At 48.1% G+C, this 27,919-nt stretch overlaps 1 protein-coding gene across 1 annotated transcript; it reads right to left on the minus strand.

Moving 5' to 3' along the window:
* Positions 1-17: 17 nt before the first annotated feature.
* SPINT2 (serine peptidase inhibitor, Kunitz type 2) lies at positions 18-27,919 on the minus strand. Its single transcript, XM_035023457.1, has 7 exons — positions 27,409-27,919; positions 6,562-6,732; positions 4,735-4,794; positions 3,393-3,446; positions 2,456-2,617; positions 2,067-2,105; positions 18-694 (listed from the first exon to the last, which is right to left on the minus strand). Exons 1-7 carry the CDS (start codon positions 27,512-27,514, stop codon positions 528-530), a joined length of 759 nt encoding a protein of 252 aa, XP_034879348.1. The 5' UTR covers positions 27,515-27,919; the 3' UTR covers positions 18-527.

Raw genomic sequence — 27,919 nt, forward strand, 5'->3', positions numbered from 1 at the left:
AAGCAAGCACTTGCTGAAATTTATTTTAAAAGGCCCTTTTTATTAAACTTGTACATTTTCTTCTCTTCCTTTCAGAATCCTAATAAAAAAAGGCTTGTTTCTGCTTACTAAAAAAACAAAACAAAAAACAAAAACACACAAATAAAGGAAACTATTAAGACATTACTTTTGTGATGGGAAAGGACACTACAGGATTATTGAATGTAAGCCAAGAAAACTAAGACCTGGAGCAAAGAACCAAACTGAAGAGCAGCCAACTCTGATCTGGCGCCAGACCACCTGCAGTGTGAGGCAGAGCCCTCCTCCAAGAGGGTTCCCAACACAAACCCAGCCAGGAGAGCAGGAAGCAGCCCTCTTACCTTCTGGAGTAACGAACAGACCCGAAGCCCTAATGATCGCACAAATACAAACCAATCACTCTACTTTAAAAAGCACACACACATGCTACACTGGTCTCCCCTCCCATCCCAGGTGCTTGTCATCCGCAGGGAAGCCTGAGGAAGGGCGGCCTCTGGCTCGCAGGGCCTTCACAGGACGTAGGTGTTCTTCACCAGGTGCTCCTTGTCGTCCCCAGAGCTCCAGACGGTGCTGAGCGTGCGCTCCTGGTTCCTCCGGGCCACCCGGATCAGGCAGACCACGGAGGCGCCCAGCAAGACGATCAGGACCATCACGAAGAGCCCCGCCAGGACCACCACTGTGGAGGAGAGAAAGGCTTCAGACCCGGAAGGACGAGGAGGAGCAGAGCCAGTGCAGGGCCGCAGAGGGCTCACACGGGACTCGTGCAGGTGGACTCAGGGCGGGGACCAGCAGCCCTTGCGCCAGACCTCCCCTGACCCCAGCCTGGGAGGGTCTGGAGAACGGGCACCCGCCCGCCTGGGAAGTCATCGAGGAGTCTACAGTCCCGAGCAGCAGGTTCCGGAGAAAAGGAGGCGCTGCGCTACGTGCACCCAGTGGCTCTCTGTGTTCCTTCTGAAAAAGAATCCCACTTCCACTGTGCATTTCCACGTCTCAGGGGCAACTGGCGCGAGAGTCCCAAGCCACCAAATGGGTACCAGGACGTAAAAAGCACACACCTCTGGCGTGCGTAAACATAAAACCCCAAGGTTGTGTGGTCACACAGCACACTGACCAGCCAGAGAAGGATGCGGCCGGCAGTGGCCGGGGCGGCTGCGTGCCGAATGAGGTGAGGGCAGAGGCAAGGGCGCGTTCAGAGCGGCGCCGGGAAGGGACCCTCATGCTCCTCACTGCCCGGTAAACTGAACAGTGGTTGCCCCACCGCTGTCTCCCTGGTCAGCCAAGGCGCTTTCCTTCAGGCGGGGCTCCAGCTAAAGAATGTGGCCTCCCACGGCAGCTGCCTGGCTCCCTCTCCCCATGTGGCTAGAGGACGGACAGGGGCAGCCCCTTCTCCACCCGCAACCCTCCATACCCGGGCTGCGTTCTGCCCCGTGCCGGGCAACCCAGATTCTAGCTTCGCTGCTCTAAAACCAGCAGACACGCAGGCCGGCTCTGGGCTCCTGAACAGGAAAACAGGTGGAAAGAGGCCAGACCAGTGTGGCCAGTCCTTTGTGCAAACACGATCATCCATGCCTCAGGCTCGGAATCCGAAACAAAAGTGAGAGGAGGCCCGGGGTCTTGTCAGACCAGCCTGCTTGGGGACGACAGCACTGGGCCTACCTTGCTTGGCCCACACACAGCAAGGGCTCTACAACTTCCTGTCACCGTGACCAACTCAGCACACCCCACGGCAGCAAAGTTCCCTCCAAATCTGGAGCCAGTCTCAGGCCTGTGTGCCGCAGACCCCACAAGCCTAACAGCAGAACTCGTCCTCCAGTCACCCCAGGGCGCCCAGGTGGAGACTGCCTCCCTCCAGCCCCATTACACTGCATGGCGGGACAAACATCCACCGTATGTCCCAAGCTGTCTGACCATTCTCGTGCAGAAACAGGACTTTCAACCCAAAAGATGTTTATGGTCAAGGATTATGTGTCAGAGACCACATGAGCCTACAAAAACACTGCAGAGCTTAGTCAAGGAAGGCGGGTGGAGGAGGGCCAGAGGCCTCTTACCTTTAGTGCCACGGGGTAGAACAGGATACAACTGCTTGCCTGAAAAAGAACACACAACCCTAAGGTCAGCTCACAGTCCTCCTGCCCTCCAGAGCTGCCACCAACTAGGTGTTCACAAGAGGCTCTTTCTGAGGGACTTCTTCCAGCTCTTTTGAGGGTTCTGAGGCCTTGCCACCCTGGTGAGAACCTAGGACACATCTGTGCAACAGCTGGGTCCAAAGCCTCCCTCTTCCCCACAAGGGAGCCCGAGAATGGTAGCATCCAAATGACAGCATTGCCAAGGTCTTCCTTTTAGGGATGGGGAAATGGACCCATCCCACGGTCCTCACAAGAGGCCCCACCCACCCACCCACCATTGTTTCTTGCATTTAGGAATCAGGCAGGCTCACCAAAGCAGTGGTGCATGCACTCCTCCTTAGAGAGATAGCTGTTTTTATTGCCCCGGCACCCTCCGTAGATGAAGTTGTCACAAGAGTTCTTCTCCGCATTGAAGTACCAGCGTGGGAAGGACGCGCGGCAAGGCCCAGTGACTGCTTTGGCAGTGCAGTATTCTGGGAACAACACAACCCAAGGAGGACAAATTAGCAGGGCTCAGCTGTGAAGCGGAGCTGGAATGTTCCTGAGCAGTCACACTGCTGCCAGCCAACAGAGACACAGCTCTCTGCTAGAGGGGCCTGTAAATACAGACGTGGCCAGTCGGGCCCACTGGACACTCCTCCATGTTTTGGGGTATCTTCCTCCTTACAGCCAGACCCCACTGGTAAGGAGATCACTCCATGTCAGGCACTGTTCTAGGCCCTTCACGCATACTGACTTGGTCTCTAAGAGATCTGTCGTGGGTCCCTCGTTTCATCCTCAGGAGGCAGAGCCCCCCAGCCGGGGAGAGGCAGGAGCCAGCATACCACACGGCCTCCCGCTGGGAAGGGTCCCCACCCACGGCTGTGCCACACTCGCTTCCCGCAGCCCTGGGGCGTGCCTGTGAGTTCCACCACCTGCGGAAGGTCGGGAAGCTCCACGCTAAGCCTTCCTTAGTGGAAATACTCAGGTGTGTCTCAACTCCCAACTAAGGAAGAAAACATGTTTTTCCCATAATTTTTTTTTTTTTAAGATTTTATCCATTTATTAGAGAGAGAGAGAGACAGTGAGAGAGGGAACACAAGCAGGGGGAGTGGGAGAGGGAGAAGCAGGTCTCCCATTGAGCAGGGAACCCGATGCGGGGCTCGACCCCAGGACCCTGGGATCATGACCTGAGCCGGAGGCAGACGCCCAATGACTGAGCCACCCAGGCACCCCCCCCCATACATATATATTTTTAAAAAGTTATACCTTCGTAGTCGAAAATATCACTGGAGAGGTCATCAGAATCCTGTTTTCTGGAAACTAAAACAGAAACATCCAAGTCAGGGAGGCTAGGATGGACACAGTACACACAGCCTGGCTGGAGCAGAGACCAACAGGGCCTACTGAGGGAGCAAGGACCCGCCGGCACCTAGGAGTGGAGTCCCCTCCATGGGTAGGCCTGTTGCCTCCCAGTCCTCATGGGCTCTATCATAAACTGGAATGCATGCTGGATGGTGAGGCCTGCCTGTCACCTCAGGGGTCACTACGGAAACTCATCCCAGCCACAATTTCTGGGGTGATGAGGAAGATGGTCTTGCTCATTCTCTGACATAGCGAGAAGGCCCCTCACTCCCCTGGAGATATTTTCTTCTAAAACAGAGATAACATGCCAGTGCCTGAGGATTCTAGATGACCTTGGAGGCCAGCTTAGGAATAAAGAGTGAACCTAGGCAAAGCAATGGTCAGGACAGTCGCAGGATTCCTGGCCCAGCAAAACTGGAAAGTGACTCTAACGAGCCAGCCAACCACTGAATAAACACTCACTCTCACGTGAGCACTGATGTCAGAACTAGAGGACCAAAGCCAAGGCTGCAATCAGTGCAGAGCCACTGGCCAACTGGGAGGCTGCCCTAAATGGGATGGGGGCAGAGTCCCTCCTCCACAGCAGGTCTTGCCCAACAGAGCCCACTGCCTAGGAACTGGCCTTCAAGAAAGCTGGGCTGGACTTGCCAGTGCATCTGGACCACTCACCCCAGGCTCCTGATGCATGCAGAATCCTCCAAGCATGTAGGAGGAAGGGGGCAGCTACTGTCAGCACTACAAAGCAAGTTAACACAAAGCTCGAGATCAAGGACTGCAGTGGGAATGGAGGCGGGGGTGGCAGAAGACAGAGGACTCAGCACAGGGAGGGGGACGGCAAGGACAACCGAGAACCAAGGAGACAGAAGAGGCAAGGAGAGGTGGGGTGGGCCAGTGAGAGCACAGCAGGCAGAGGCCAGGGGACTTGAGGCCAGCCCAGGGAGAAGGAAGGGGCCTGCGCTGCAGGCCACAGCAACATCCACAATGCCTTGTCCCCCAGGAGGAAGCGGAGGCGAGCCTGGAAGCACTGTAGCATCCCTCGGCCCTCTTGTCCGCTGGACAACGTGAACTCCCCAGTGTAAGGATGCCAGCCAGGAGCCGGAAGCTGGCAGCCCAGGCAGAGCCCCGGCCTGTCAATTCGGAATAAACAGACCGGGAGGTGGGAGCCCTTATACGACTCCCAAATCACACATGTCCTTTCATGGTCCAGATGGCCCTCACTCCACCCTCGGTGGTTTTAAGAACCTACCACGTGGGACAGAGAAATCTGCTCCATTCCTGCTGGTGGCCAGATCATCAATGGTGTTCTCTACAAGAGGGCAGACGACACAGTGAGAAAGTGCACCTCAGGAATGCCCCATGACATACAGCGAGCAGAGTTCCCAAGCAGCCGTGGTCCCACGTGCCTCTCACGGTGACTCCTATTTCTCCTTTTGTGGTGGGCCCTTCGATGTACGTGCCGGACCACGAGCCTGCTGGAACTTGGAAATAAGGAACCAAGACTGCCCCTGTGGGTTAAACTTTAAGATCCCTCGCTGATAATCAGATCAAAGATGTCTGAAATGACTTTAAAAAGACAGAATGGCTTCCAAGGCCAAATAATCTGTTTAACTGTATTAACTCACCCCATGAATTTAAAAGGTATGCAGCAGTCTCAGCATACTCGAGGCCGCCGAGCTGTGGCGACCTGTGCAGCTATGTAGAGTTTATCTCACACGTGCACACAGAGTGATGGCGCGGGGCAGAGAGGCCCGCTGGTTAGGGAAGTAGGAAAAAGGAAGCATCGGCAGGGTCCAGGAAGGACAGGAGTTGGCCACCCTGCCTCCCCGCTGGTCCCAGCAGAGCCGGGGCAGAGGCACGGGGCCGGCATCACCTGATGGCATCAAACATCCACATCACAAACCAGCGTGCCTTGTTCTGCACCTCTCCACAGCAAGCGATCTTCTGGGAGTCCGGCGGAGAGGCTCGCCCACATGGGCTAACACCACAGCAGACTCCGAGACCCGAGTGTCTGGTCCCCTGAGTAGTTCTGGTTCTCATTATAAATTAATACACTGACATTCTCATTCTCATTTGGCTTCCCACCGAGGATGCCTGCTTGGCAGAGGATATGCTGGCGGAAGGCTCCAGCAGCGAGCTGCTCTGGCAGTGTTAGCTCTCCTCCCAGACTCGGGAGAGACGCTTCAACCAGACTCAGTGGAGCCACACTCAGCTGCCAACAAACGAGCTTTCTGGGCCCTCAGACTCTGGACCACCTGTAGGGAGACAGCTGTCTGCCTTCTCCCAGCGAAACTCAAGAACCCGTGACCCTTTGTAGCAACATCCTGTCTGAATGCCCACTGTTCACTGCTTGTTTTCTTACAATTTCAACTGTTTTCCTAAAAAATAAGGAGAAACTCAAACAGGCAGGCACACGTGCCACAGCTGACTCTTAGTGGAGGAAGGACAGAAAAGGTAGCAAAAAAATGTTTCCCTTTAATTCCTGCTCCCATGCCGGATCATAGCAGACAACAAAAAAAGTACAATAAATGGTATTTTCCTCAGTCACCATCTGGTACGGTTGCCAGTTGCCCCCTAAAAGGTGAGGGACTTGCCCGTATGATCCCAAAACAGTGCCCAGCCTGTTCCCTGCTCGGCGGGAGGCCTGCTTCTCCCTCTCCCACTCCCCCTGCTTGTGTTCCCTCTCTCGCTGTGTCTCTCTCTGTCAAATAAATAAGTAAAATCTTTTTAAAAAAAAAAAATAAATAAATAAATAAATAAAAACATCCCCCAGGATCTCCTGGGTGGCTCAGTCATTAAGCATCTGCCCTCCGCTCGGGTCATGATCCCGGGGGTCCTGGGATCAAGCCCCGCATCGGGCTCCCTGCTTGGCGGGAGACCTGCTTCTCCCTCTCCCACTCCCCCTGCTTGTGTTCCCTCTCTCGCTGTGTCTCTGTCAAATAAATAAAATCTTTAAAAAAAAAAAAAAAGTCCCCCAGGTTCAGCCGTGAAGAATGGGCACAATGCAAAAGGCATCACATCCCAGTTAATAAACTGTCTCTAGGTTACACCATTTCCCCAGGGACCAATGTCTTACCTGTGACACCAGCACATTTCTCAAGACACTCCTCCTTGGTCATGTAGTTATTTTTATTCCCTTCACAGCCACCATACACAAACTGCTGGCAGGATCCGTCAGTGACATTGTACCACCATCTAGGGGAGGAGGCTTGGCATCTTCCCTCTGTCTTCGGAACTCGACAGAAGTCTAAAACACAAAGCAGAGACCAGTTGGCTTGGCAGGGCAATCCTGCCAACAGAGAAGACACACAGACCCATCAGAGGAGGCCCACAGTTTTCCCGAGCCCCAAGATCCAGCATAGCTTCTCTGTGAGCCGTTTCTAAAGTGCTGCCACCAGGCTTAGTGATTCCTTCCTTGTTTAGGAAAGAAACACATCATCTAACAAAGATACCAACCCACCCAACTTAACTGTATTTCAGTTGCATGTTGATTCTGTCCCTGCCCCCATTTATTAAAGACGGACACCATTCAGTGTAGAAATATGGCTTTCAAAGGCAAAAAACACGGCTGACTCCAAGGGGGAGCCTCGCATTAAAGGATGTGTCTTAAGCTTCCTTATCCACTGTTTGACCAGGTCAACCACTTCACACTCAAATTTCCACAAGAGCCTCAGAAAGAAGGTCCTAACTCTAGTCCTCCCGCCTCCCAAGGCAGCTGAGGGCACTCCTCCGCTCCAGTACTTGTAACGGCCACATCCAAACATTCCAAGTGGGGCCTGGGTTTCAAGGTGCCCCCAAATGTGACCCTCCTCTAGTACAAGGGAAACAAAAATGCTATGAAATACCAGCCAGCTACATTTGCCTCCAAAAGGCCTAGATAGCTGCTGTCTCTTAAGAAGGTAGAGATAAGCAAGTGCTGGAGGTACTACCTGCACCAAAATAAGACTTTCTCCTGGAGCAATCAGGAGGATGGAAAGCAAGCTGAAAAGGGAGTGACCTGACAATGTGATTCAACGTCTGCCCTAGCACCCTATAATCTTCCTGGGATCCTGAGTCCGCATCACCTCCCTTACCTTCCCTGGCCTCCACCCACCTCTGTCTTCTGGCATGAGGGCATTCCAATCTGAGCAGGGTGCTCAATAAACATCTCAAATAAAAGTATCCCAGGGCCCAACACTTGGTTATATGCTGTCATTTACTCCTGATTATTTTCATGTTTGTTAGGTTTACTTCACTAACTAGGGGACAGCTTTCGAAAGCAGAGGGCAAGACCTCGTTTCTCCTAAAATATGTCACAATAATGGGCATGAAACCAAATGTTCCACAAAACATTGGTCTATGGACAAAAAGGCTTGTAGTACTGAGCAAAACCTCAAGGTACTCTCATACACACCGATAAATCACAGGTAACTAGTGCAGCGGAAAAAGCATATTCTGAAGTAAGAAATTTTCTGTTAATTTGAAAGCAACCATCCTTTAAATCACCAATTAAAAAGTACCTTAACTGGATACTTCATATGAAAAGAATCATTTAATATGTCCAGAAAAGGCAAATCAAGAGAGACAGGAAGTAGATTACTGTTTGCCTGGTGCTGGGGCGGGGTGGGGTGGGGGGCTGTTGGGGGATGGTAAGGACTGCAAATGGGCACAGGGATTTTTGGGGATGATGGAAATATTCTAAAATTAGATTGTGGGGATGGTTGTACAACTCTGTAAATGTACTAAAAATCACTGGATTGTATGCTGATTTTATGGTATGTATACTTTAATTAAGCAGTTTAAGAAAAAATAGGGGCACCTCCTGTCCATAACACATTAACCAGAATCAGCTGGGTGTGCACCTGTTGCAGGTACTTTTGACAACGTGCCAAAGGTCACAAAACATAAACCATCAACAAGGCCCAAGGAAAACACCGTAGGAAAAGAGTTCTCTGGTGTATGATTTGCTCAATGGCAGCTGTCAAATGTCTGAGGCAGCACTGCTATTGCCAAGACAAGACGGAGAAGCGCCTCACAGGAACCACACATGACCCACAAGTGAAAAGGACCTCAAGGCGGGGAGGACCCAACTGCTACAGAGGTGAACAGCCTATCCAGTGCCCTGCCAATCACTCGGACTGCTTGGTGTCCTTGCTTCCTGAGCAGTTTCAGGGACACTTTCAGACAAAGAATCCGAGACAGGAGCTGCACCCTTTAAATGGGTGAACTGTATCACAGGTGAACTGCATCTCAAAACAAAAACCTGAGAGAATGCCGAACAAAGCTCGAAGCAGCTAAGATGGGAACCTCCAGACACCACAGCAGAGAATGCGACGGGCTGACCACCTACCTCGTCAAGGGTGGAAATGTGGTAGCTTTTCCTGAGCAAGGGTGCCGGGTACACGCTCGGTGCAGGTGAAGAAGGGGCTGAGAGTATATAATGAAGAGAAGACCCTATCCAGGGCTGGTGAGCAGCGATCTTAGCTAAGTCGCACTGCCCAGAATCTGGCCCTCATCCCTGTCAGCTCAGACACCTGCGGTGCCCCAGCTGACGAGACGCAGGGATGCGGGTACTTGCTGGCAGAGGGCACAGGAGGATGCTGAGAAACACCGGCCAAGCGTGTTGATGTACACATCAATCAACACACCACCTCAGAAAGCAGGCCGAAACGGAGCAGGTCCCTTGGAGTCAGAATAAGGAAAAGTTTGCTGGAAGACTCCCATGAACACCCTGCTCCGTCTGATCTACCAGGCAGCCCAGAGGCGCACAGCAGACGACTCAGGACACACCTCAGTCAAGATACCACAGTCAAGGTGTGCCTCTGCGATACCTCCTTTCCTGACTGATGCCTCTTCCTGACTGGAACATTCTTCCTGTAGATGTGATGGTCTCTTCACAACAAATCCTGAGGGCCGGAAGGCCACTATGTCCCAGAGAGTAGCTCTCACCTGCTCTTAATGACGACACATTGACTTCGTAGTTTAAGTTTCAGAAAACAGCCTTATTTTTAGGTTCCCTGGATGGGGTAGGAGGGGATGGAGGGTGGGGAACCTTCACTTTTGTCCCAGGGGAATTTAGAAATGTCTTTTTTTTTTTTTTTAGTAGGCTCCACACCCAATGTGGGGCCCAACATGGGGCTTGAACTCACCACCCTGAGATCAAGACCTGAGTTGAGATCAAGAGTCGGATGCTTAACTGACTGAGCCACCCAGGCGCCCCTAGAAACGTTTCTTTATTAAGAGAAAACTTGGACTAAAAACATAGTTATGTCTGTAAAGACAGAATGTTGACAGTTGCTGAAGTTGAGTGATGGTCCATGTGGGCTCACAGAACTGTGTGTATATTTGAAAATTTCTGTAATAAAGACAGAAAAAAAATCTTTTTTTTTTTTTACACAAATTTGATTAGAGTAAAAGTAAGAGCTCCAAGTAGCAGAATAACTGCCTGAAGCTAGGTTCCATCAAGGTGAAATTTAACCATGTGTCAGAGTCCTTTCTGCGAGTCTAGAAGCTCCCTGTCAAGTGGAGAAAATTCTCACTTTGCCCCATGCTTTTACTAACTAAATTGCTTTTAAGCCTCTATGAGAGAAATTGTTACTGTCTAGGCTTAAGAAGTGAACTCAAGGGGCGCCTGGGTGGCTCAGTTGTTAAGCATCTGCCTTAGGCTCAGGTCATGATCCCAGGGTCCTGGGATCAAGCCCCGCGTCGTGCTCCCTGCTCAGTGGGAAGCCTGCTTCTCCCTCTCCCACTCCCCCTGCTTGTGTTCCCTCTCTCGCTGTGTCTCTCTCTGTCAAATAAATAAATAAAATCTTAAAAAAAAAAAAACACGTGAACTCATGAAAAAGCATCAGTGCACTCTCTTTCACTGTTCTCCACGTGGCTGGTACAAAAAGCCAGAAATACTTCAGGATGTAACATGGCCTCCATGACTTATCACCTTCTTTAAAGGGCTTTTTTTTTTTTTCATTAAAGCACGGTACTTTGGGAGATCCAGATTAAAATAAAAATGAACCAAAGTGGGGGCACCTGGCTGGCGCAGTCAATAGAGCATGTGACTCTTGACCTCAGGGTTGTAAGGTCAAGCCCCAAGTTGGTGTAGAGATTCCTTAAAAATAAAATGTGAAGAGGGGCACCTGGGTGGCTCAGTCGTTAAGCGTCTGCCTTTGGCTCAGGTCATGGTCCCGGGGTCCTGGGATCGAGCCCCGCATTGGGCTCCCTGCTCAGCGGGAAGCCTGCTTCTCCCTCTCCCACTTCCCCTGCTTGTGTTCCCTCTCTCACTATCTCTCTCTGTCAAATAAATAAATAAAATCTTAAAAAAAAAAAAAAAAGGAAAGGAGGGAGGGAGGGAAGGAGGGATTGAGAAAGGAAGGACCAAATGTCCAAGCAGAATTTAACAACATTTCAGGAAGTGTTAAGAATACTCAAAGATTGGGATGCCCGGGTGGCTAAGTTGGTTAAGTATCTGCCTTCAGCTCAGGTCATGATCCCGGGGTCCTGGGATCAAGCCCCGCATCGGGCTCCCTGCTCAGCGGGGAGTCTGCTTCTCCCTCTCCCACTACCCCCTGCTTGTGTTCCCTCTCTCGCTGAGTCTCTGTCAAATAAATAAATAAAATCTTCAAAAAAAAAAGAACCAAAATGCTGAGCATTACTTATTTCTTGAAACCCCTTCTGCTACCTTCACTAAAGCATTATGCTAGGCACATTATGTGCACTATTTCTAACAGTCACAATAAAACTGCGGAGCGGGTAGTAACACGCTCACTTTACAAATAAGGACACCGGAAAGGAAACAAAACAACAACAAAAAAACAAATGAGGACACCGAGGCTAAGCTAACCAGAAGCAGAGCTGAATCTGAATTCACACTGGTCCGATGAGAGCTGGGCATTAACATAACCACCCCTCCCTCAGACAGAAAGAAAAAGCCACACAACACGCAGTGGGAAAAACATGAAACCCAAGACGCCTAAAAGCCAAAACATTCCTCAGGGTCCTTAACACAGTGCGAGGGCTCAAAAGGCCAGGCCCTTTGCTGGGCCTGTTTACAGTCACACCCAATGACAGGGTCTCAGACCGCACCACACCAACTGGCCAAGGCTGAGGGGAACTTGGTAGGACCAATTTTCAGGAAGTTATTCCTTAATAAATAATTCTATTACTATTAAGAGATGATAAAATGATATATTGGTTTTAGAACAGCATTGGAAAACAATCATGAGAAATACGTCTCTAGGGGCGCCTGGGTGGCTCAGTCGTTAAGCGTCTGCCTTCGGCTCAGGTCATGATCCCAGGGTCCTGGGATGGAGCCCCAGAGCCCAATGTCGGGCTCCTGCCTGTTTCTCCCTCTCCCACTCCCCCTACTTGTGTTCCCTCTCTCGCTGTGTCTCTGTCAAATAAATAAATAAAATCTTAAAAAAGAAAGAAAAAAAACTATGTCTCTAGTCCTATTTGCATGCTCACAAATGCTAGTGCAAAATGAAATACATCCTGTAAGTTTTCAATGCAGAGGAAAAACAGAGAAAAGCTGAGGAGCACCAAATTTGGAAATACTCGCTTCAGAGTATGTAAAAATGGAATTTCTGTCTTTAGGAAACCCTAACGTTCTCTTGGAAAAGCATCAGAAATGGTTAAAAATCACATATTATCTGAAATATGAACCTAAATTACAAAACCCCAGCAAGCATTTTGAACATTAGCTATTATAAAATTGCCAAACACCCTGGTCTTCGTCATGGAAAACAGGTTCCTCCGGTTCTAAAGTCACCAGAGCTTCAACAAAGACAACAAGCCAATGGCTCAGACACCTTCACTCCATGTGCAATTGGCTGGAATAACCTGCTGTCACCTGCTAACAAGAACATCACAGGAATTTTAGGCTCCCAGGCACTGCCAATCTAATTTAACTCTACAGGCCTAAGAAGACGATATCTAATCATTCTTCAAAAAGGCACTATTGCAGTTGCCTATTCTAAAAAATTATTTTTTTTTTTTAAGATTTTACTTATTTATTTGACAGACGGAGACACCGAAAGAGGGAACCCAAGCAGGGGGAGCGGGAGAGTTCTGGAGAAGCAGGCTTCCCGCGGAGCAGGGAGCCGGATGCCGGGCTCGACCCCAGGATCCTGGCTGGGATCATCACCTGAGCCAAAGGCAGAAGCTTAACAACTGAGCCACCCAGGCACCCCAAAATTAAGTTATTTTAATAAACTATTTCAAACATTCTGAAAAGTACAGAAAATACTGTAACACAAGTGTATCTACTTCTCAGCTTTACCAAATTGCAACCCTTTGTATACCCCTTACTTCAATCCTACCTGCTCTCTCTTGAATCAACAACCACCTTGAACTTGTTCTTTTGTTATTTTTTTTTTAAGATTTTATTTATTTATTTGAGACAGTGAGAGAGAACACGAGTGGGGGCTGAGGGGGACAGAGGGAGAGAGAGAAGCAGACTCCCCACCGAACAGGGAGCCCAATGTGAGACTTGATCCCAGGACCCGGGGAACACGACTTGAGCCGAAGGCAGATGCTTAACAGACTGAGCCACCCAGGAGCCCCTTATTTTTCTTATGCCCCTTCAGAGTAAGTTTACTTCTAAAACAAGTGAAAACAACTTTCCTAGGAGTCTAGCCCTTGATACACTTTTTACTCCCCTGGGTGCTACACACTGAAGAAACCTGACACCTTGCCTCACTGCCTAATAAAAGCAAGCCTGGGATCATCTCACCAGCCTGAAGACACTCATGAAATGGTCCTCTTCCTCACACCCATCTGTTTTTCTAGAGCACAGCTCAGTCAACTTTTATGGTGGGCCAAACACTGAACACAGGCAGTACTTGCTCTGCACCACAGTGTGGAAAGCAACAGGAAAATCTGTATCTTGCAAGTCCTTTAAATTTGTCAAAACATTAAAAACTGTGGGTTTTAAATACATAGAATGAAAAATAGTAAAGTTAATATTTACTTAGTACAGGGGCGCCTGGGTGGCTCAATTGTTAGGTGTCTGCCTTTGGCTCAGGTCAAGATCCCAGGGTCCTGGGATCGAGTCCCACATCGGGCTCCCTGCTCGGCGGGAAGCCTGCTTCTCCCTCTCCCACTCCCCCTGCTTGTGTTCCTGCTTCTCACTATCCCTCTCTCTGTCAAATAAATAAATAAAATCTTTAAAAAAATATATTTACTTAGTACAATCTGGCTAAAATATTAGAAACTTGAGAACTAAGGTGTTTAAATTTCTTTGTTAAAAAAAAAATTACCGGGGCGCCTGGGTGGCTCAGTTGTTAAGCCTGCTTCTCCCTCTCCCACTCCCCCTGCTTGTGTTCCCTCTCAGGCTGTGTCTCTCTCTGTCAAATAAATAAATAAATTCTTTAAAAAAAAAAAAATTACCAAGAGTCGCTTGAACAGCGCTTACGATGGTCTTTAGCCGTGTAACTTCTGATGCGGAGCAAGCATTATTTGCAATTCATCTTAAAGAAATGTTCTACATCTTTCTAGGTTTGGATCAGCGTCCAACATTTTATCCTTTGCTATTTCAATGTCACAATTGCTCTGAGAGTTGTGTTCCTTCCACTGGGACATCATCCTCTTTGCCACCACTTTCCTCATTTCTGTGGATGAGCAGACCCTCACTAGGGCTCCTACAGCTACCTATCGGGTCTCCCAAATCAAGGCAGTGTCAACATTCCCGAGGTCGGCGAGCGCTTCCATCACTCCCCCTCTGTCCCATCGGAATTGTGCCTCCAGCATTACCACTTTTTCTCTTGGAAGCACTTTTCATCTTTTTTGGCCAATCCCCTCTATCGATTAAGCATTTTTGTAAACCGTAACACAGGATGATCACTGGGAAACAAGGAGGCAACACAACCACATGCTTTGCTGTGTGTGAACGGAGTCACAGACATACAGTGACCAATCCCCACGCATATATGTCATTTACATAGTGATCTGTGGCTGAAGAGCTAATAGCTGAAACTCGTATTTGACCCAAGTACCCAGAGTTCATATACCATGGTAACTGAAATCCGTACATGTCGAAAACCAGGCAAACAAGGCTGGCCTTTCTTCAGGCTTTGTGGGTCACAGTCTACCTTCTCAACTGCATCACTGCAGTACGGAGCCAGCCTTAAGACAAACACGTAAAAGAGCATGGCTGTCATTCCAGTCAAACCTTACTTATGAACACTAAAACTTTATTTCATGTCATTTTTACGTGTCTTGAAATATTCTTGACTTTTTCAAACACTACAAAACGTAAAAACCATACTTAGCTCGCAGGCCATACACAGGCAGCAACCACAAACTACAGTTCAGTCTCTTCTTTAGAGTGTTTATAGGAACACCCTGTTCAGATTTTCCACCCCTTTCATTACAGCACGCAGCCAGTCTTACATGTGCAGTCAGAAGCGATCAAATAGTCTCCCAGCGCTCACATTTCTTATAACAACACTGACCATGCATTCCTCGGGTTTATCCTTTGCCAAGAACTCTGTAGCACACCCCTTCCATCACTAAAAACAGCACTTCTCTTTCCATGAAAGCAACTTAGAATTCTAAGGACAATGGCCAAAGAGAAATTCTGTTATAATAATCCTCAGACATTTGAAAATCTTATTTATACACAAAAAAATAAGAGTACAGTTCACTCCTCAGTATCAAAAAGCAAAGAAAGCAATGAAAAGTCATGTAATCCAAGTGTTTTAAAGAACGGGGGCAACAATTACCACATCCACAAAGGGCTTGGTGTTCACAGACCTGTAACAGCTGAAAATTCAACGTCAAGGCATCTTGTTTGTGCTGGTTAAGTAACTTGTGAGACATACACACAACAGAATACTCAGTACTGTTCAAAACAGGCAAAGGTGTGTGTGCTGGTATTGAAAATGTCTAAGACTAAGAGGAGGAAAAGCAGAATGGTTTACATATTATAATTCCTTTCTAAACTTTTAATTTAGACGTGTGTATAAATATACGTTTAAGGAAAGGGCCTGAAGGAGGGGGAGAGGCTTTTCCACAGTTTTTCCTTTCCATCTGTATCTTTCAGTACAATGTGAGTATTCTCATCTTGTGAATGCATTACTTTTGTTTTTTAAGGGTCAGCAGTGGTTTTATCAGGACAGTGGATTATGGTCCCTTCTGTTTTAAAATTTCAGTTAAAAAACTTAAAACTAGGGGCGCCTGGGTGGCTCAGTCATTGAGCGTCTACCTTCGGCTCAGGTCATGATCCCAGGGTCCTGGGATCAAGCCCCGCATCGGGCTCCCTGCTCCGCGGGAAGCCTACTTCTCCCCTCCCACTCCCCTTGCTTGTGTTCCTGCTCTTGCTATCTTTCTGTCAAATAAATAAAATCTTAAAAAAAAAAAAAAAACTTAAAACTATAGGATAAATAAAATTGAATGTGCTAAATTCGTTAGTTTTTTTTTTTTTTTTAGATTTTATTTATTTATTTGACAGAGAGAGACACAGCAAGAGAGGGAACACAAGCAGGGCGAGTGGGAGAGGGAGAAGCAGGCTTCCCGCTGAGCAGGGAGCCCGATGCGGGGCTCAATCCCAGGACCCTGGGACCATGACCTGAGCCGAAGGCAGACGCTCAACGATTGAGCCACCCAGGCGTCCCTAAATTCCTTAGTATCTTGAGCAGTACTAAGCAACAAGTGTTTGAATAGCTATTATATGTAAATAGGGTCACCATACATTATACCCTCTGGATCAAGACATTTTTCAGAATGAAAGGGGGTGTTCTTAATAGTCGCTCTGTGACATATGGTGGCATTAATTGGAACCCTCCAAGGTAAACTAGGCTGAGTAGCCATCCTATATGGAAGGCACTGACTGGGGATGTGGTCTTTTGCCCTCCAGAGATTTACAAGTAGAACAAGACTCACTTGGGCAAAAAAAACAAAACAAAACAAATCATACAATGTAAAAATATTTCAATCACATCTGAAATTCAAAGAGCTTGTAAGCCAATGTAAGTTACAAAGGAAATGACCAAAGGCTCTGGTGTAGGGGTGTGACACATACGGAAGAAGCATTTGGCAAAAGCATGTAGGACAGATCCTCGTTCTGGTAAAAGATTGTGTGCAGGAGTCCCTGGCTGCCTCTTACGAGCCCGCTGTCTTACCTAGAGGCAGTTCTAACCTTCCTGTGCCTATCTCCTCACTCCTAACATGGGAACAATAGCACATGCAACAAACGCATACTAACCTAACAATAAAGCTGGAAAATATATAAACCCCATATTCTTTAATTCAGCAAGCCACATACTCACGGATTTAGGCCTGGCTGCTTTAAAAAAAAAACCAAAATGCAGATTTACATAGATTCTAAAATCTATGTAAACAGGAAGCTTGGGAGGCTCAGGAAGATAAGGCAAAACTCTGATTATGGATTCCATCTATCTCTGACATAGGAAGGGATAGATATTTGGTCACCGCCCCCACCTCCTTTGTGGTTTCTTAAGTGCTAAGAGCACCTTTCTTCTAATAATTGGTTTTTGACCTGGGTTCCCGACACAAGAGCTAAGAGCCTGGGAATCTCTGGAGTGATAATGAGATGACTGGTGGCTGGTGGTGGTGGTGGGGGGGGCCTAGAGAGCTTCAGGATGGGGGCTGGTTGCCAGAAAGACAAGGGAAAGACTGACGGGTTGTAACTTTCGCCCCACCCCCATCCTCCAGGAAGATGTGGGGGATGGGAGTTTGAGTTAATAATCAATCATGCCTACATGCTGAAGCTTCCTGAAAAACCTTAACCAAAGGGGTTAGAAGAGATGGGTCAGTGAACACATCATGTACCAGGAGGCTGGCTCACCCCAAACACCACAAGGACAGAAGCTTCTGTGCTGGGGACCCTCCCAGACTTCCCTCCATGTCTTCATCTGGCTGTTCATCTATATCCTTTATAATACACTGGTAAATGTATCTGAGTTCTGTGAGCCATTCTAGCAAATTATTAAATCCGAGAGGGTTGTGGGAACCTTTGATTTATAGCAGGTAGGTTGAAAGTACAGGAGACAACCTGGGACTTTCAACTGAAGGTGTGGGAGGAGCAGGTTGTGGGACTGAACTGGTAACCTGTAGGGTCTGTGCTAACTCCACAGAGTTGGTGTCAGAACTGAGTTAAATGGGTGTCCACTGAGAACTGGAGAATTGCTTGATGTGGAAAAGCCCATTCATCTGGTGTCAGAAATATTCTGTAGTAAACAGTTTTCTCTTTAAAATCTAATTAGTGGGGCGCCTGGGTGGCTCAGTTGGTTAAGCGACTGCCTTCGGCTCAGGTCATGATCCTGGAGTCCCTGGATCGAGTCCCGCATCGGGCTCCCTGCTCGGCAAGGAGCCTGCTTCTCCCTCTAACCCTCCCCCCTCTCATCTACTCTCTCTCTCATTCTCGCTCTCTCAAATAAATAAATAAATCTTTAAAATAAATAAATAAATAAAATCTTAAAAAAAAATAAAATAAAATCTAATTAGTTTAGGGGCATCTGGGTGGCTCAGTTATTAAGCGTCTGCCTTTGGCTCAGGTCATGATCCCAGGGTCTTGGGATTGAGCCCCCGCATCGGGCTCCCTGCTCCGTGAGAAGCCTGCTTCTCCCTCTCCCACTCCCCCTGCTTGTGTTCCCTCTCTCGCTGTCTCTCTCTGTCAAATAATAAAATCTTTACCAAAAATAAATAAAATCTTTAAAAAAATTCTAATTAGTTTAGCGGTAAAAGCTGAGAATGTTAGCAAGACAACTATCTTTAGGACATTAGAACTCAGCCCAAGTTTAAGTGAGGGGGTCTCTGTGTAATTTATACATGTTCTGGATCTAAGTGTTTTCTGGCAAGTTTGTTAGCAAAAAGTCCCCTTCTGTGACATCTAGATTTATGCTGCCTGCTTTGGAATGCACTATTTATTAATCTTGAGGCTGTCCTGACAATGGCTTATCTGGGAAAAGGCACTTGAATTCAGTTGAGTAATAAAGCAAGGAGATTCATCAGTTTTTCCTCCATAGTCCCTACTGAGATAAATTATGGGGGCATGCACAGATGCGCTGTTTTTGTTTTTTTAAGATTTTATTTATTTATTTGTCAGAGAGTGAGGGAGAGCACAGAAGCCAGGGGGAGCGGCAGGTAGAGAGAGAAGCAGCCTCCCCACTGAGCAAGGAGCCACCCAGGCATCTCCTCAGATGTGTTGCTTAAAAACAACTCAAATGGGAGGGATTTCTTTGACACACAGACCAGTGACGTAAGAGTGCTGTGAAGATTAAAGGAGTTTTGTATTCCATTATAAGCCCTTAAAACAGGGGCACCTGAGTGGCTCAGTCAGTTAAGCGTCTGCCTTCAGCTCAGGTCATGATCCCAGAGTCCTGGGATCAAGTCCCACATTGGGCTCCCTGCTCAGCTGAGTCTGTTTCTCCCTTTCTTTTTCCCTCTGCCCCTCCCCCTGCTCATGCTCTCTCTCAAATAAATAAGAAGAAAATTTTAAAAAGAAAAAAGCCCTTAAAACATTTAGCACAAAGCTTTGAATAAATACTAGATAATATATTTTTATGAGCCCAGACTAATATAGGAACAGTGGGAATGAAGGTAAAAAAAAAAGGATGACACAGTTCACTAGAAAGTCCAACTGAATATGGTAGCTGACAGGACACAGGGGATATGGAAAACCACAAGTACAACCTCAAGTCAGAGTTGATCAAACCAACTTAACCATCACTCCTCCGTTTTTCTGCTGTGTGACCATTTACCACGCCTCAAGTGACACCATTCCTTATCTTCACCCAGAGTAGGACAATGGCAAACTATCACGTAGACCAAAGTCCTGCAACCCCACATTATCCTGCAATTAAGTGTTCAGAGCCTGGGGAAAATAAGAAAAAATATGCCCTGGTTACCCATCTGGACCTTCAGTATCTCTTCACCAAAGAATGCGACAATCTTTAAAAGTTCTGTGTAACTGAAGAGGTACTGAATATCAGGGAGGTACTCATGGCTGTTTTAATTCCACTGTGCCAAATTCCAGAGTTGACATTTATTTTACGATCAGTTTTATTTCAAAACGATGTAGAAATTCACCTATTTTGGTTAGCTGGGTAGGTTCTACATACTTAAGTGCTTCTGTTTTCAGTAAAGAAAGCTACTAACTACCCATCTCCTCTAGGTTTGGGTGCCTGGAAGTTGTCATTATTAGGATAAATAATTCAGAAACTTTAAAATAACCCTTAGTATTTATGAGGAAAGAACATTTACAATGACAAATCCAACTTAAATTATAAGACTCATAATATCTTGTTTTAGATATAAAATCTTGGCATTTTAGATATAAAATATTTAGATATAAAAGTTTACATTTTAGAAACCATCGGCACAATGCAAACCACCACTCCTACCCACTGTCACCTCATAGTCATCACTCAAACAAGACTATAAATTCTACCCTTACCTAAATCTATAACTAGAATCACAGTAGCCCATCAGAATAACTTGGAAGGACAGTTTCAATGTCTTTCATGGGACTGCCTGTTAATTCAAGGGATTCTTAACCTTTTCTTTTCTGAATCATGGACCATTTTCACAAATTGATGAAAGCTAACGGCCCTCTCCCTCAAACAGTATTTCTCGAACTTTTTTTCATTATCATCCCCCTAAGGAACCTTTTTAGACATGTTTTTTCAATTACATCCCATTAAATTTCAATACCACATACATACTGTATATCTATTTATAAGGAGTGGCCCTTTTAAAGGTCACAAACTATGATGATAAAATTTTTCACCCCCTTAAGAGCATGTCCTAAACTCTAAATGACAGACCCAGGGACATACATAAAATATGACATGAACTCAAGTGACATATGAACTCAAGGACTTTAGAAGCCACGGACCTAGGACCCTGTTGGGTGAGATCCATCTCAAACACTAGTGCGTAAAACAACAGCTAAATTTTTTGCCCTCACTTCTAAAATGGATTTCCAATCATGAAAAATGTACATCAAATAATTTCAAAGTAAACTCTAAAGTTACTGGGCCTCAGCATCCATGGCATCCCTTTTCAGTTTTCAAGAAGATCCTGTCAGGGGGCCCCTGGGTGGCTCAGACGGTTAAGCGGCTGCCTTCAGCTCAGGTCATGATCCCGGGGTCCTGGGATCGAGCCCCACGTCGGGTTTCCTGCTCAGTGGAGAGTCTGCTTCTCCCTCTCCCTCTGCCTGCCTCTCTGCCTACTTGTGCTCTCTCTCTCTCTCTGTCAAATAAACAAATAAAATCTTTAAAAAAAAAAAAGATCTTGGGGCGCCTGGGTGGCTCAGTCGGTAAGCGTCTGCCTTCGGCTCAGGTCATGATCCCAGGGTCCTGGGATCAAGCCCTGCATCGGGCTCCCTGCTTGGCGGGAAGCCTGCTTCTCCCTCTCCCACTCCCCCTGCTGTGTTCCCTCTCTTGCTGTCTCTCTGTCAAATAAATAAATCTTAAAAAAAATTAAAAAAATAAAAGACCTTGTCAGGAACATGAAACGACATTTGTGACCAGGACTGCAAAGACACCCATAATCCACACCCTAACGCTTCTAGGGTCACTGTGAAAACTGCGTCAGTCATATGACCAGTGGGCCACCAAGGCTTCCTGGGGTCCATGAAATCATTTCAGTGTGACCCCTTCAGGGTTCTCTCCCCTCTCACATGAATCTCAGGCTACCTCATCACTTACTTGGCCTCAGCACATGGTAGAGGCTTGGACACCTGGCCAACTACCTCAAGACAAGCGTGAGAGCTGCAAAGGACCCTGGGGATAGGAAAAATGAGAAGTGCGCGGGGACCTGGGTGAAAGAGAAGTTTGCTTTCTCTATCATGGCTGAGCTCTCAAATGCTGACCAGGGTAAAGGAATGTTTCAGTGGACCTGAAGATGAGGCCCTCAAGGTTCTTTAGGGACTATCACCATTTGAGCTTCAAAGGCCATGTTTTCAGTACTAACACACCAAATATACATTCATTGCTCATTTTATTACTGTACTACTGTCTTCATTACAAGGTAGCTGCCATGCATTCGGAGGTCATTGGTTTTGTTCAATGCTCTGTTTCCTGGGCCTAAAACTGTACCTGGCACGGGGTAGGTGTCCAATAAATATGTGTTGAATAGGGGCGCATGGGTGGCTCAGTCATTAAGCGTCTGCCTTCGGCTCAGGTCATGATTCCAGGGTCCTGGGATTGAGCCCCACGTGGGGCTCCCTGCTCAGCGAGGAGCCTGCTTCTCCCTCTCTCTCTGCCTGCCATTCCCCCTGCTTGTGCTCACTATCAAATAAATAAAATCTTTTAGGGGACACCTGGATGGCTCAGTCGGTTAAGCGTCTGCCTTAGGCTCAGGTCATGATCCCAGGGTCCTGGGATTGAGTGCCATATCAGGCTCCTTGCTCAGCGGGGAGCCTGCTTCTCCCTCTGCCTACCTCTCTCACTCTCTCATTCTGACCAAAAAAAAAAAAAAAACCTTAAAAAAAAAAAAAGTGTTGGGGCGCCTGGGTGGCTCAGTTGGTTAAGCGACTGCCTTCGGCTCAGGTCATGATCCTGGAGTCCCTGGATCAAGTCCCGCATTGGGCTCCCTGCTCGGCGGGGAGTCTGCTTCTCCCTCTGACCCTCCTCCCTCTCATGCTCTCTGTCTCTCATTCTCTCTCTCAAATAAATAAATAAAATCTTAAAAAAAAAAAAAGTGTTGAATAAATATTTCAAAGTATCCTGGAACAAACTGCCTTAACTGCAAGCAAAACAAATGCCTCTTCTGTGAAGGCAGGAATACCAGAAGATGCTAGCGGCACCTGGATGGCTCAGTCAGTTGAGCGCCAGACTCTTGGTTTCGGCTCAGGTCATGATCTCATGGGTAATGGGATGAGCCCTGCAGCATCAGGAGGGCTCCATGCTCAGAGTCGGCTTGAAGATTCTCTCCCTCTGCCCCTCCCCGCCACTCACAAGGGTGCCCTCGTTCTCTCTCAAATAAATAAATAAATCTTAAAAAAAAAAAAAATACTAGAAGATGCTACTTTGGAGAACCCTCAGCTGATCACCAACACCAACTGCACTTTAGCTCTTTGTCATATCTCTGACCACTCAGTTTACAACCATCCATGGGGGTGAAAAGATAGGAGTGGTGACTAAGAATATGCTTACTGGAGAAGTGCTGGGAAGTTTGTCCTTTAAGTCAAGGTGCTGGAGAAACTGTAATTAACCCAAGAGGTTAATGGAAACTGAAGATCACTTGAAAGTGCAGTAGAGGCTCTCAAATGAAGGCTCAAATGAAGGCTGCTGCACTTTTCTCCAGTGGAAAGTCCCAAGAACAATCAACAAAAGTCCATGAGCCCAGTACCCATTAATGCCAAGCTTTGATGCCCAAGGTCAGGCATAAAGTTATTGGCAGCAGAAACTACACTTGAACTTCCTAAAGGAATTTTTAAGGTTTTATTCTGGGGGCACCTGGGTGGCTCAGTCGGTTAAGCAGCTGCCTTCGGTTCCCGTCATGATCCTGGGGTCCTGGGATCGAGCCCCACGTCCGGCTCCCTGCTCAGTGGAGAGCCTGCTTCTTCCTCTCCCTCTGCCTACTTGTGCTGTCCAATAAATAAATAAAATCTTAAAAAAAAAAAAAGTTTTATTCTGAAAAGGAATACACAATTGATGTTTCTCTTGATGATTTTCTTAATAACATTTTCTTTTCTCTAGCTTACTTTATTGTAAGAATATAGTATTTAATACGTGTAACACAAAATATGTGTTAATTGACTGTTTATGTCATTGGTAAGGCTTCCAGTCAACAGTAGGCTATCAGTAGGTTAAGTTTTCAGGGAATCAAAAGTTACATGTGGATTTTCAACTGCACAGAGGTGCCCCTAATCCCTGTGTTATTCAAGGGCCAACTGTATTATCTGCCCTTGAATTGAGTGAAAAATTACATATTTTGGGCCACTCCAAATAACAGGACTTGTCACCAGGGGAAGAGATTAAAAAAAAAAAAAAGTTTTTTTTTAACACACACATTTGTGGCCACCTGATAAAGGGCTTTTCCCTCCCCAACAGCAATGATACACACACCCCACACTATACAATATTTAAGGAGCTGTTATGTTTTCTCTACCTCCATTTACTAAATGGAGCATATTCTTAAGAGGGGGGGGGTCACAACTCAAATGCTTAGAGATATGGTGGGTGGGCCAAATACATAAAGACTGAGGGAGGGCGCCTGTATGGCTCAGTCGTTAAGCGTCTGCCTTCGGCTCAGGTCATGATCCCAGGGTCCTGGGATCAAGCCCCGCGTCGGGCTCCCTGCTCAGCAGGGAGTCTGCTTCTCCCTCTCCTGCTCCCCCTGCTTGTGTTCCCTCTCTCACTGTGTCTCTCTCTGTGAAATAAATAAAATCTTAAAAAAAAAAAAAAGACAGGGAGAGTAGTACATATCCTTTCCAAAAGGAGCACTGTGGGTGTATGCAGAACACTAACCTGGTGCCACTGATCTTCACATTTTTCAGGCAGAGCCCCAGCCAAATTTTTCCACAAAAAAATTCCCAATTCTAGAAACTACAGGTCACATAGCGCCTGTTTGAGGCCTCTTGGGAACAGCCAGTTTATGATCTCTGTGCGCTTTCCATGGCAGACTGGCACTCTCTGAATGCCAGAAACACCCAGAGCAGCATCAGCTTTTCCCCACCTCCATCTGCAGGGGTCCGGATGCAGGACACCCTCTGTCCAGACTCCAAGTGTCCGCTATACCCCAAACCCCTTCCTGTCTGCCCTCCAACACCCAGTGCCTGCCCAACATTGTCAGCCTTGAAATCACATGGCACTCCTATCACTTATCACCTCATCAGCCCCAGACTCCTGAATTACCCCCCTCATCCCCATACATCCTATTTTGTTCCCATCTCTCTTCCCCCTAACTTCCAGGACTTGGGAACTTAGCAACTACCTTAAGCAAAATCTCTCATTTCCTCAGTCTCCTCTCGGAACATTCTCATCACTTTCTTACTCTAACCAGACCCTGCTCTCCCTTGAGGACATGCCCAAAAGGGTTGGTCTCCCTGCTCCTGATGCTGCTTCTACACCATTCTCCCTCAGTCCTCTCAAAACTCCAGCTATTAATCTCATCATCAAAGTAGACTGTACCCCACCTTGTGCATCATCCATTAGCCCAGATCACTACTCCTCATTTCATGACTTTAGCTCCTGGCTCACTGTCTCTCATGCTGCCTCTCTCATCATTCTCATTGATTTCCATATCCAGGTGGGTGACACTCAGACCATCCTGGCCTCTTGGTTCCTAGACCTCTTCTCCAGCGATCTTGTCCTCTCCTCAGCCTCGCCCCACAATGGTTATGCCTAGACCTTGTCTCAATAAGCACAGCTTCTTGGAACCTCAGCTCCAAGCGTCTCACTCACTGCCCATTGTATCCTGTCTTTCTAGTTCATTCCCTCCAAAACCTTAACTCCAACAATCCACTGACCCTACCACCTTTCCTCTACCCCTCCGCCCCCTTATGTCTTCACACAGATCAAGTTCCTTGACCAACTATTACGATCACCCCCTCACACACATTCGCTACACACCTCCCCCTCTCACCATACTCATCAAAGCAATCAGAAGGGGGTAAAAAATCAAAACTACTTCCGGCCTCAAAATAAACTACTGAAAGCTTTCAAACAAACAGAACTTCAGATAAGCAAGGTCATTAGTTCACCCAACCAGACAGGAGTACTTTTGAAAGGTCAGGAGGTCCAGCCAGCTGCAGCAACCAGAAAGGCCCCATTAGGAAAAGAGAAGGCCTCTGAAGCCAGACTTGACTTTGTCAATTACGATTGTGTGACCTTAGGCAAGACCTGTCTAACTTCACCACTGCACCAGGTTCTTTCAAGGATTAAACACATGGGAGCTCAGAGTAAGCAGTAGAGGTTAACCCTAAACTCAGTTTTGTTTTAAGATTTATTTATTTGACAGAGAGAGACACAGCCAGAGAGGGAACACAAGCAGTGGGAGAGGGAGAAGCAGGCTTCCCGTGGAGCAGGGAGCCCGATGCGGGGCTCGATCCCAGGACCAGAGCCGAAGGCAGACGCTTAATGACTGAGCCACTCAGGCGCCCCCTAAACTCAGTTTTGATAAAGTCCCAGGGCAGGTAACTGGAGGGTACATCCTAACATAATTACATCATTGAAAAAAGTCCAGAAGGGCTGTCAAATTCTAGTCCAGACTGCAAGAATGTTCAACACCTGCATTTTTTTTATGAGTTATTTTTTTAGATTTTATTTATTTGACAGAGAGAGAGAGAGCGCGCACAAGTAGGCAGAGCAGCAGGGAGGGGCACAGGGAGAAGCAGGCTCTCCGATGTGAGTGGGGGAAGCAGACTCTCCGCTGAGCAGGATGCTGGGATCAGGACCTGAGCCAAAGGGAGACGCTTAACCAACCTAGCCACCCAGGTGCCCAACACCTGCATTGTTTATTCCTTGACCTACAGAGCTGACTCTCTCCCCAGTGACCCTGGACATCCCCATTAGCTCATTTTCTCCTCTGCCTCTGGCGTGGGGAAATTAACAGCCTTAAGAAGCCACCACAGGTGATGACTTGGTGTACACACACCCTGCTTTCTTTCCACCCAAAATGCTGGCCTAGGAAGCCACCTGGCTCCTGCCTACTTCTCCCACCTCACATCCTCCTCCAATTCTCTCCCTACCCCTACTTCTACTCCAGCTAGGATGGTTCTCTTGTCTTTTCCTTGAATACCACCAGGCTTGCGCCAACCTCGAGGACTCTGTACTCCGTTACCTCCAACTGGACTCTCACCTACTAGGTCTTTGTGTTAAGGCTCAAGACGTTACCCTCCTCAGAGAGACCTCCCCCGACCACCTGAGCTAAAGCAGCCCCATCATCTTACATCACGTTGTTTGTGTACTTCACCTTGTTCATTTACTTCTTAGTAATTTAATACTGCAGTGACCGCTCTTTATCTAAATGTTTACTCACTGTCTCTGTCTCTCCCACTAGAATATAAGCTCTTTTAAGTGCAGGGACCTGGCTTGTCTGAGTCACAACTGTTATCACCGGGTCCACCATCATCCCTGACACATCTGGGGCTCAGTAAGTTTTGCTTGAATCAACGAATTCTTCTTTGAAAAGAAGGTTTTTTCCAAAGCCTGGCTGTGCTTGTCTGAAGCAGTTGAGGTTATGACAACACTTGTTCAAAAAGACCTTCCCAGACCAAACTTCCAGAGAATGTAGAAATCTAAATTGGGCCTTATTCTCTACCAACCTGTTAAGGACCAGTTCCACGAACCCAACCCCAGCTTCTCAGTGCCAATACTCTTCTTACACCAAGGGGTCCCCACTCTTGCACCTTGGCAAAGTTTCTCCCCTCCAACACTTTTGTCCTTCTTCTCCTTCCTTTGGATATCACTGGGAAACACCTTTCTTTTTGGAGGCGCTCTACTGCAACTGAACCAGCTAAGATTTCTCGGGAGGCTGTGGTCCAATAAATCTAAAGAGGTGGGCGTGGGGGCTTCTTCCCAGAGGCTAAAATTGCCATTACGTCACCTAATCCAACCCCCACCCTCTCAGGCCTGGCCTCCCAGGGATCTCCTGGGCAGCAGACCTTCCCTCTGCCAGGAGGAGGCCGGTCTTCTGTTGGGCCTCTCACCCCCTTCCTGCCACAGGAAGGGCCAATGCCACTCCTTCTTGGTCAATAGTCCTAAGTCTCCTCCCTCACCCGCAGGAAACTTTCCCAACCCTGGCTCCGCCGCCCGTCCTCACTCCCAGGGGCTCCCGAGCCTCATCGCCAGGCTCAATCTCCCAGAGCCCGCCCCACCACAGCCCCTGAGCCTCACCAGGTCGCCCCCTATTCCCTCTCCCGCCCATTCGCCCCGTTCGGACCCTGCCCAAGGCCCCTCGCACCCCAACTTAGCCCCCGGAACCTAACGCCCCGCCCTCGGCCTTCCACTCCTCCCGGGAGACCCGCCCCGGCCCTCACCGTGGACGCCACGTTCTCCCTCGGCCGCCTCAGCCCGGAAGAGCAGCAGCGAGGCCAGCAGGGCGAGGAGCGCCCCGCAACGCCTCGGCCCACACAGCTGCGCCATGACGGGCTCCACCCGGCAGCGCACGCGAAGCCTCGAGCCGCCGGCCGTTAGGGTCTCGCGATCAGGTGCGGGAAGACCCTTGCCGCGCACGCGCGCTGGAGAGCCTCGTGTCCAGGTGCGGGCGCTCCCAGAGGGTCCGCGAGGTGCTTCGCCGGCGCTCCTGCCGAAGTGCCCGGGAAGGCCCCTACTCGTCGGACCTTCGGTGTGCGGACACTCTGCCTCCTACGCCCACGATGCTTCTGTCCGCCCCTCACTCGCCTTCCCCCCGGCGACACTCAGCGACTCTCCCCCGGCTCAGAACCCCACCACACTTCCAAACACTCGGTGGGCGGTAGAGCCAATGGCGGCCGCCTCCGAGCGGCTATCGAAGGTGGCCGGTCAGGGAGAGGGGCGGGGCGCACCTGG

The sequence above is a fragment of the Mirounga leonina genome, unplaced genomic scaffold (assembly GCF_011800145.1).
Source record: "Mirounga leonina isolate KUSES-001 unplaced genomic scaffold, KU_Mleo_1.0 Mir_177, whole genome shotgun sequence".
NCBI classification, from domain to species: domain Eukaryota; kingdom Metazoa; phylum Chordata; class Mammalia; order Carnivora; family Phocidae; genus Mirounga; species Mirounga leonina.